The sequence below is a fragment of the Electrona antarctica genome (assembly GCF_951216825.1).
Source record: "Electrona antarctica genome assembly, chromosome: 21".
Classification (NCBI taxonomy): Eukaryota; Metazoa; Chordata; class Actinopteri; order Myctophiformes; family Myctophidae; genus Electrona; species Electrona antarctica.
Window position 1 is genome coordinate 18,364,083 of NC_136802.1, and position 10,515 is coordinate 18,374,597.

General features: G+C 42.3%; 3 protein-coding genes across 4 annotated transcripts in view; 2 read left to right on the plus strand and 1 right to left on the minus strand.

Moving 5' to 3' along the window:
- Positions 1–10,515, plus strand: part of bcl6b (BCL6B transcription repressor) — a 220,277-nt gene that overhangs the window by 181,196 nt on the left and 28,566 nt on the right. The gene's annotated exons all lie outside the window — the stretch shown is intronic.
- On the minus strand, positions 242–7,219 carry LOC306914179 (uncharacterized protein). Of its 2 annotated transcripts, XM_079491124.1 has the most exons (5): positions 7,071–7,219; positions 6,800–6,880; positions 4,848–5,238; positions 2,068–2,219; positions 242–1,833 (listed from the first exon to the last, which is right to left on the minus strand). In XM_079491124.1, the coding sequence occupies exons 3-5, from the start codon at positions 5,230–5,232 to the stop codon at positions 1,693–1,695; spliced, it is 678 nt and encodes a 225-aa protein (XP_079347250.1). In that variant the 5' UTR covers positions 5,233–5,238; positions 6,800–6,880; positions 7,071–7,219; the 3' UTR covers positions 242–1,692. The 2 variants fall into 2 exon arrangements, with proteins under 2 accessions (XP_079347250.1, XP_079347251.1); XM_079491125.1 differs by lacking the exon at positions 6,800–6,880 and having other exon boundaries at positions 7,071–7,204.
- On the plus strand, positions 9,897–10,381 carry sst5 (somatostatin 5; the record flags this gene model as incomplete). Its single annotated transcript, XM_079490525.1, has 2 exons — positions 9,897–10,027; positions 10,196–10,381. The coding sequence occupies exons 1-2, from the start codon at positions 9,899–9,901 to the stop codon at positions 10,379–10,381; spliced, it is 315 nt and encodes a 104-aa protein (XP_079346651.1). The 5' UTR covers positions 9,897–9,898.

A 10,515-nucleotide genomic window follows, 5' to 3' on the forward strand; every position in this document is an offset into this window, starting at 1 on the left:
TCAGCCTTCTTCTCCGTTGGTCAAGGGCTTTGGCAGTATACGGTCATGCTCTTTGGCCTCTGCAATGCCCCGGCCTTGAAGGACTGATGGAGAGGTTTCCTGGCCAACATCCATGGGGCAGCTGACTAAGGTGTTCCAACTACACGTTCACAAGGCAGGTCTCTGTCTCCGTCTAGGGAAGTGCCACCTGAATTGAGTACTGTACATAAGGATCCCAAAGGAAACAAGTCATAGTGCTTTCTTGGGTTTAATTCCTTTTCTGTAAACTGCTAATAATGTATTCAATCAATCAACCAATCAGTACACCACTGCTGAATGTCAATGCTACAGTATATGACTGAGTCCAGGAGCAACATGTAAAACATTTTTGAACAGCTTGATTATTACTGGTAAATGTTTTTCTACAACATTAAACATTTTCACATCTTTACACACCCATTGAATATTGTGCCATACTGTATGTTTATTATTGTGACCAGAAGATGTAACATAAACAATTGATTGAATATTGACCTCATCTTTCAAAAACATTTTCTACCAATTACATACATTTTTACTAGGTCTGTCGATTCATTTGCAATCAGATAATTTGTGAAATGAATTAGTTAGTTAGTTAGTTATTAATTAATAGATGAAACAGAAACAGAGAAATTAAAGAGAATGAACAGTCCCATACATTTGTTTTTACATCTGAAACATAGAAACAGAGAACTGAAAGAGAACGCTCGAGTTGTAGGTATTGCACCCGAGTGCTGCTGTGAGTGTGACGTTTCGGGCTCTTTAAAGGACAACTTTAGTTTTTTTTCAACCAAGGTTCATGTTTAGGTTGTTATTAGAGAAAGTAAAAGATGAGTGTTATTTTTTTTTTTCATTTGCTGCTTTCTTTCGTTTTAGGGATTTTAGCTGTTTTTGACAGCCGTTTTGTTTTCGCTAGAAACCGATTGTATCATACAATCTGACTGAGTGACTGACTGTTGCAAACAATACAGAGACACCTCCATGACAATAACGCAGAGACAGCTTGTTTATTTTTGGACCACAACACTTATATGAAACAATTTTAAGATGAGCCCATGTTGTTCTCCATAGAGAAATTATTTCCGCGAACCAGGGGAATCGAAGGGATGAGCGAGTTACGCCAGGACTTCGGCATAAAATAAATGTTGTAAAAAGAAATACATATTTAGCCCCATGCTCGAATGCCCCCGCCCCCCTGTCAAAACATCTAAAATCCATAAAACGAAAGAAAGCAGCAAATGAAAAAATCTTTTACTTTCTCTAATAACAACCTAAAACATGAACCTTGGTTGAAAAAAACTAAAGTTGTCCTTTAAGTTCTCATGTTATATTTTTAGCACCTGTCCAGTTGTGGGTGTGGATGTGCATGTCTCTCCTCCCTTTATATTCAACATAGAAACAGACACATGTTGATGAATGACTTATTGAATGACTTAAGTCAAAACAAATTGTGTAAGTTACCGTTTACTTAAAGACTCGTTTAAACATCCTGAAAATACAAAATTGAAATTATAACATTAAACATGAAACATTACAACCTGAAATGATAACAACTGTAACATGTGAAGACCATGCAGACATCTACTCTGGTGGCCAGGCAGTCTAAAGCCATCCCGCCCATACCTTAAGTGTATCTAGTATGGGTCAAGGTCAAAGGAAATGATTGGACAGATCTTAGCCACTAATAACTTGCGTGGTGACCACAGTGTTGGCTATTTGCCCAGCACGTTTTCTGATCTTCACTTCCCGAGACATCTGGCACCAGGCACACACGTAACAGCAGAGGAGCATCCAGCAGTCATCGCAGAATGAACCCTGCATGGGTGAGGAAGGGAAGGAAGGAAGTTAGAGAGGGTATCAAGTAGTGAACTCCACAGTTTCAAAACCACACTGACATTTGCCTCGTTGGGTTTCTGGAACTGAGACCATAACTGCCATGAGCAACCACCGATTTTGTTTTAACTAGAACAAAGAGATACTGTATCTCTCCCTTTGGAACAAAATGTATTTTGTTCAAATTCTCACAATCAGTGAGGTCGAGGATCTTACTTGGATTCCGTATCTCTCTCTCATGGAGCCACGGAGGAGGCAGGACACCACCATGCAGGACAGACCATCCAGTATTGGCAAGCAGCAGCACCAGCCAAAGTCACCGGCTGTCTGGCACTGCATGCAGGGAAAACACCAGTAGCCGCAACAACCTAGAGGGATTGATAAGAGGGAGCGAGAGCCAGGTGGTCAGCTATAAACAAAGGTGTCTTGTAGACTTGTACAATGATTCATATCTCTTTTTTTCCCACAGCGCCATGCAGCCAGTCCAGCCATGGGCATACGATGCCCTCTTGCACTATTCTTGGTGTAGGGGGTTGGGTGGGAGGGTTTGTGTTTGTCTTGTGAGTTTGTTTGTTTGTTTTCAGAAAACTTGAAAGGTTTATATTACTGACTGCTTACTTTTCCTGTGACATTCCTTAAAAAAATAAGAATGAATAAACAGTATACTGTATGAGAAACATTGATTTCTAGTATGTGAAACATAATAATCTGAACTATGAAAGGACAAATGTAATGTATTATTGTGATTTGGATTGATTGGGATTGACACTAAGGTCTCAGAGGCACTTGCCCATCGGGCAAGTACAGGTCATGTTCTACTTGCCCAAAGGTCATGCCACCTTGCCCGAAAAGTAAGTCGTCCATTATAAAATAATAGGTAAGATTTGAACTACTGTTCAACTCTTTTTTCTTTTTTCTGACTGGGGCTGTGCGATCAAAAAATGTCATACATTTGTTTTTATGCCAAATACCTACATCGCTATGAATATGACTATGAAACAAACTCCACCTGCCCGAACATTTAAGGAAGGTGGGCAATCCTTACTGAGATAGAATGCATGTCTAGTTGAAACTAAATCAGTGTTACTGCTGAAGTTAAAGGAAGTGGTGAGATGGTGGTGAGATGTTCCTTTTGTAATAGTAAACAGATATGTCATGTCCAACGTCACCTATAGCAGTAGTGAGATGTGACCTTTAACAATGGCATCATGTGTAAGTTTGAATTAAGCTTTTTGAATGTTCAACGCCATACTATTGTTATGACTTTAAATCCATTGGAGTTTTAAGAATGAAACAAGGTGAACAAGGGTGTGGTGTCTGCGTCTGCCTCATAGTTAGCCTGGCTAATAAGCCAGACTAATATCACACAACACTGTCGCGGTATATTAGTCTGGGCTGGCTCCACTTGGATTTCATTTCCCGGGGGGCGGGTTCAAACATTTTCTCTTTGACGCAATTGGTCAGAGCTACTGTCAGTCAAAGGTCTCAAGCATTGAACGTCACTGTACCAAAGCCCGCCCATATTGCATACCGTGTCCCGATTGGTCCGACCTGTTCTCGGTTGTAAGAAAGAGGCGTGCTACTGAGCCTCGCCAGACCGTAATCCGCTGGTAGGCAATTTTTTTTTGCCAACGGCTGATTCGGTCTGGTTTATTAACCAGGCTACCAGGCTCATAGTAACCTTGGAACATGAATAATCACATTTGACACAGTGACTTGACCCAGTGACTTGAGTGTTAGGAGACACGTTTAAGAGGTCAGATAGGTGGGCCGTGTACATTTTCAGACCATGTTAATTTGAATTATCAATCAATCGATTGCGTTCTGGCTTTTTATTTGGGGATTCCACAATACCAGTAAGACGCCCTGAGGGCGAGAAGCGAAAGGGCGAGCGAGGCCATGTTGAAACAGCAGAGCTTCTTAATACGGCACAGTTAAGAAGCAGGAGTTAAACTATTAATCTGGTGTCCGTGAGATCAGATGTAGAGTAGACTCTGTAAATGAAAGCCTGGGGGAACGAGATACATTTCCTGGTCTAGGAGAGTAGGAGTGGGAGTGAACTACAGTGCAGAGGGGGCGTTGCTTTTCTCCGCTGATTTCTACCGGAGAGGGGAGGGGCGGAGGGGTGGGGGCTCAGATCGGTGAACCAATATTCTCCAGCGGTTGCTCCTTGCGCGCCCGACCCCCCCTAGACCAGAAAGCATGCTGGCTAGGCCAGGCTAGATGTAGAGTTCTAAGTATGGCTATCCAGGGTTTGATGAGGTCAGTGTCGTGATCTTCATATATGGAGATCCAGGTGATGATAGTCAGCTCCACATATGGAGATCAATGTGTTGTACCAACTTGGTTCATTTGCAAGTGTGACTCGTATCGCGGCAACCACACTGGTTATCATGAGACTGACACAATATGTCCATATATGGACATTCCCATATATGGGCTTAATATTGATGACATCAGGAATCTCCATATATGGGCATAAAAGGGATTGTATTAGGGTGGGTGCCCCAGAGTAATCTAGTAAGAGAGTGGCGACACGCTTTGATCTTGCCGCAAAGCGGGGTGCTATGGGCTATAGTTCCAAACATTGGAACTATCCCATTGAGATAGAACGAGCACTTCCGCATTCCATTGTTACAATGGGAGTCAACGCTAGTGTCGCCACCTTCTTACTACATTACTCTGGGGTGCCATAACACGGCGTTGTCTGGGAATGCCCATATATGGATTTTTTTTAATTGACGTTTTCGGGCAAGGGCGTAAAATGTGTGCTAATTAGTAAGACCAGGCGGGGCCTTGGGAGAGCCGAGTTAGTTTTCGCCGGGCGGAGCGTGTCTTGAGTGTACAGGGTTTGATGAGGTCAGATCAACATATGGAATTAATTCTGTATTGGCCATATATGGAGCATGTCACGAGGCGTAAACAATCAAGTGGCCCCAGCCCACAGGTTGAGAAGTGAGAACCACTGCTCAAAGGCAAATATAAATTGAACTTACAGGTGTCCATATCGGAGCAGCAGTCACACATGTCAGAGCTCCATCGTGCTGACTGCAGCCGTAACTGTTGGGTGGTGGTGGTAACCATGACGGTTGGTGGTGGCTGTTGCTGGACGATGTAGGTTTGTGGCTGTTGCTGGACGATGTAGGCTGGTTGCTGTTGCTGGGGGAAGTAGGCTGGTTGCTGTTGCTGGGGGAAGTAGGCTGGTTGCTGTTGCTGGGGGAAGTAGGCTGGTTGCTGTTGCTGGGGGTTGTAAGCTGTTGGCTGGTGCTGGGGGTTGTAGGGTGGTGGTTGCTGCTGGCCGATGTAGGCTGTTGGGTCACTGGGCTGGTCCTGGGGGTTGTAGGGTGGTGGTGGTGGTGGGAGCAATTGTTCTTTGTCCATTTTCGTCTAAGACGATGAAACAAAGTTAAACAGGGAGATAGATGCTAGGTTGGATTTTATCTAAAATTTCTTTTAAGCTTTTTTTTTTACTATACTGAATTTTAATATTAGTTTCAGTCAGGACAACTCATGAATGGATGGAATATATATTTATTGAATATAAAATGAGCAATTATTATGGTTTGGCAATGAATTGGATCTGCTTTTTAAGCACTTTAGTGCATCAGTCCCAACCAACCATAGGGACTCCAAATCCTCCGTACCTAAACAGCAGATCCAAAACGACAGGTGGTAGCTGGGGTGGAGGAGGGTGAGCAGCAAATGTTTAAGCAGACAGCAGCGCAGCAGAATCAGTGTGCAGCAGCAAGCAAGCAAACAGGATGAGCTGCAGTTCAAACTTCCAGTTTAAAGATGGAATGAGTGTGTGATTGGATGAAGTGAATCATGTGATGTGATGTGATGCTGAGGCTGAATGAATGGCCGGCAGCAACTGCAATGAGTTTCCTGACTGAACTTGCTTTGCACATGTCTGTGACAGGCGCAACAATCATTTGTGTAGGACAAAAATACCGATTTGCTCGTCTACATACGACGTAAATTCTCCATTCATTGTCAATGGGAATTTAATGTTTGTGTAGGTCTAAAATGCTGATTTGCTCAGAGAACATATGACGTAAATTCTCCAATCATTGTCAATGGCATTTTATGTTTGTGCTAGGATAAAAAATCTACACTATAGCTGAATATAGCCCCTCAAAAACTAGAAAAAGTGCTCCTCGGAGCACAGGCCAGGTAGGGTATTGTGGCCTCCTGGTGGTGCCATCATAGGCCAATTTGAAAAGAGTGGCATTTCTTCTTAGGCCTTTCATGGCAATCTGATGCTGTGTTCATGATTTGAAGCATTTTGTTCCAAAAATGTGCTTTGCACAATCGACCTGCTGGTGGAAACAGGAAGTGGGGGATTTCTTGTGCATGCAAAATGTCACGAAAATCGCATGCTGCGTTAATGATTTGTGGCATTTTGTTCCAAACGGACCAATCCCTTAAACTTTGGAAGCCTCTTAGCCAATCAGGATGGAATATGGAAAATCAGACAGATTCGTGTTGATAACATGACTAAAGAGATAATGTGTACTGATTTGTCTGATTATTGGTCAAAATCTGTAGGAGTAATATCAACTCGACCTCAGGCTCATATGGTGGCGCTATATACTATTTTTTATCTTCTAGAGTCGGTGCAGAGGTTCTGCTCTGGTATCCACTATTCATTGTCGGCATTACATTTTTGGGTTTACAAAAACACTCAAAACTGGCATTCAATGTTTGTGTTATGATGTATGATGATAATAAGAGGCTAGAGCTCCCCTTGACACAGGTGTGATTTATTTTTTTATCACACCAAATTATTTTATAGACACAGAGTAGAGAGCCTCACGGGGCTGCTATACTAATGAGCAGAGAGACCTCTATCTCAGACAATGATAACTAACTACATTTAAAAATGTCTAACATTTACATGAATAGAATATACCGGTAGTCAGATACCTTAACCAATTGTTTGACTTACCCTTGATGCCGATGGTGATGACAATTGCGGGAAAGAGCACTGCACTGGAACTGCCACTTAGGCTATTTCTCTTCAGGGGAACTGAAGAAGAGTTTCGATTTCATAAAAACAGGCTTTTATTTTGAGTAGTCAGCAGACTGAACGCTGCTACAGACTGAGCAGATTTAAGAGCTGTGCACTTTAGACCTCTATCTCAGTCCTCAGACAATGATAACTACATTTTAAAATGTCTAACATGAATATAGATATAGCGACACATTGTTTAACTTACCCTTGATGGTGATTACATTTGCGGGAAAGAGCACATGCACGTACTGGAACTGCCACTTACTTAGGGTATTTCTCTTCATCTATTGGGAACTGAAAGTTTCGATTTCATAGCAAACAGGATGTTGTAACTGTCTGGGAAGAATGCCATATCTGAAGGTGCAGGTTTTACTCGGCCTAAACACCAGATGGCAATGAAACACCAATACTGCAGCGCTGAGCAACAGGCCCTGACGCTGTTTCATTTATTTCATGCCATGGTAGATGAAGGAGAAACGCGCGCGCACACACACACACACACGCGCACACCTCCCTGTGGCTGCAACCGGGCTACCCAGTTGGAAACCTGTGGTCATGACATCTTCCTCTCCTTTGAAAATGTTATTACAAGTCAGGGGTGGCATGATCAGGGGTTGACTAATTAGAGCTAGCAGTGCATGCTCCATGGTGAGATAGCTAGAAAAGAAGCATTACATTAGTAAAGGTCATTGTCCCCACCCCATGCACACTGAATTGTGGAACTGATCATTATAATAAGTATAAGACTTAATTATTGTTTGTTCATTAGTTGGTATAGTGGTATTGATTTAATTTTTGATTGTTTCAATATTTTTTTTAAATGGCCATTTATCTTGATAAAGAAACCTATAAAATATTATACACTATATCTGTCACTATTCTCTACACCAGGCCTTGTGGTTAGAGAGTCAGCCCTGAGACTGGGAGGTCGGGGTTTTAAACCCCGGCTAAGTCATACCAAAGACTATAAAAATGGTAGCCAAAGCCTTGGTACTACTCGGCATCAAGGATTAACCAGGGATAACCCAGCGTGTGACACACATGCTATCGTCATGTTCAGGGGGTGTACTTGTAGTGTACTTGTACATCAGGCTGCCTCACGCGAGTCACGCTACATAATAAACAGGATAGGCCTACAGTATATGATCCTGATCTGCATGATGGCTCTGGAACCGTTGTTCCCATGGCTACTTACTTACACTTTGATATCGACCCAAACACTGGCCAAAGTGGCCATTCAAGTCTGAAAAAGCTACATGACTGACATGTGAACCATGGCTACATGAATGTATGTGTGGTGCTTCCTGTGTCTTTCCTTCTGTATTATTGGTTCATCCTTTTAAGTTCAAACTTCCCCTGAAGATGAGGTTCAGTCTTATCTGGAATTACAAAATGAAATTTGGGACAGTAGGCCTATAACCTTAACCTGACTCCGCCAGATGGGGCAGCAGAGAGTACACTGGGTTCCCCCCGGAACCCAGTGTACTCTCTGCTGCCCCATCTGGCGGAGTCAGGTTACTATAACCTAGCTCTAATGTACAATATGAAAATGAGTAAATTAATTATTATATTTTACCAATACAAATGAATATGATAAGGTTATAATTTTCTCTGATACATTATCATTTTGGCTTGGTTTCAGCGTAAGCCCCAGTAGGCCTACTGGTTATTATACTCTCTCTATCGACCCAAACCCTGTCCATTCAAGTCTGAAAAAGCTACATGAATGTACAGTATGTGTGGTGCTTCCTGTGTCTTTCCATCTGTATCCTTGGTTCATCCTTTTAACGTTTTAAGTTCAAACTTCCCCTGAAGATGAGGTTCAGTCTCATCTGGAATTACAAAATGTAATTTGGAACAGTATAACCTCTAATGAACAATATGAAAATTATATTTTACCAATACAAATTAATATGATAAGGTTATAATTTCTCTGATACATTATCATATTGGCTTGGTTTCAGCGTAGGCCTACTGGTTATTATACTCTAAAGCAGGTAACAACTCTGTTATCTGCCTCTCAGAATGATAGATTTAAGTAAAGTGATGCAGTTGTGCAGCAGTTACTCACGGATGGACGGACGGACGGACGATGTAATTATCATACTCTTGCACAGCAGAAAATGTGTCTGTCCATTAGAGAGAACGTAATTAGTAAGAAATGTAATTTACTTAGTCTCTTATTGACCTGAATACAAATGTTTCCTATTCATGTTAACATGGACATGGTGACAAATGTCAATACGTGACATGGTAACAATATTATTATTAGGCTACCTCCTCTGGATGGGTATAGCTCTATTTTTTCACCCTACGTGTGTTTGCATCACTGATTCATGAATTTGACCTTTATAGATATTAATTTCCCAGGAACTCAGAGGGTGGTAAGAAATGGGAGGAAGGGTACAGAGTTCAGATTGGTTAGCAGTGTCCTTGCAGACTCAAATTAACATTTGAGTCACTTTGTGTCATTAACAACAGTGTGCAGCCCCCAGACCTCATGTGGTGCCCTGGAGATGGCTAATGCTGATGACAGACCACTGGTCCCATATTCTCAGAACCCCTTGTATTAAGCAGAAATTGTGCAAAAACAAAAGACAGAAATAGAATTTAATGTCATACAAGCACTTAACATTTATTAAGTCACTGTTCGGGCATTTGGTGTACCTAATATGTCCATGTCCTGTCCATTGACACTGCCTTTACAACAAACTTTCTTCCCAGCGCCACAAACCCAAAGCCCACCCACCTCACACCTCGACACCTTGTGAACATTCCCCTCAACCAATCAAATCATCGTTCATGGCCCTGAGGATGAGGATGCTTTGTGGATGAAGAAATCCATATATTAGCTCGACAAATAGAATGTGACCAAGTGATCTCTCAAACTGCGGGGAAGGTTCAGCTTTTCAACCTGGTGGCTGCCGGACTGGGACTGGTCTGCTGCATCAGTGTTGAAACGAGGCTCAGATATAGATATTTTAATAGGTTTCATCTGGGCTGTTTATTTGTCTGTTGAAGCCAAGTGAAGTGATGCTGCACGCTCATCTTCCTGTTCTCCTGGTGGTGCTGCTCTCCACTGTGCTGCTGGTCAGAGTCAGCAGCGCTCCACGCAGAGATATGATGACAGAACTACTGAAGTCTGACTTCATGAAGGATGAGGTAAGTGGTATATAGTCATACATTTTGTTTCTCTCACAATAGCATATGGAGCAATGACATTACAGCGGACTGTGGCCAGCTCCAGTTTAATTCATCTATTTTTTTTAATTAGTGGCAGTTTTTAAATGTTATAAGATAGATAAGTCCCTCTTCCATTCTTGTCTATAGGACCTCAACCTCCTGCTCTTTCTGAAGCTTGTGCCTGAAGTGGTCACTGCAGGAGAAAATGAGGTACTACCCGAGTTGGAGGAAGGTGTCAGGGAAGAGGTGGTGCGGCGACACCTGCCCCAATCCCACCGAGAGCGCAAAGCAGGCTGCCGGAACTTCTTTTGGAAGACATTTACCTCATGTTAACATGAGAGGGTTTTGCGCTGGAGCATCTTTATGTCCAGATAATAAAATATATTTGATGATTCTTGCCAGTCGTCTCAGTGTCTATATCTTTCATTATAAGACGTTGTCCTAGTTGTTACTGCTTTAGTTCAGTA

Bases quoted from the DNA above. Each gene is read 5' to 3' on its own strand.
- LOC306914179 (XM_079491124.1), bottom strand. From the start codon at position 5,232: ATGGACAAAGAACAATTGCTCCCACCACCACCACCACCCTACAACCCC. The intron at 2,220-4,847 runs GTAAGTTCAATT...CAATCCCTCTAG, and splicing joins CTGCTCCGATATGGACACCT to GTTGTTGCGGCTACTGGTGT. The intron at 1,834-2,067 runs GTAAGATCCTCG...TCACCCATGCAG, and splicing joins GAGAGAGATACGGAATCCAA to GGTTCATTCTGCGATGACTG.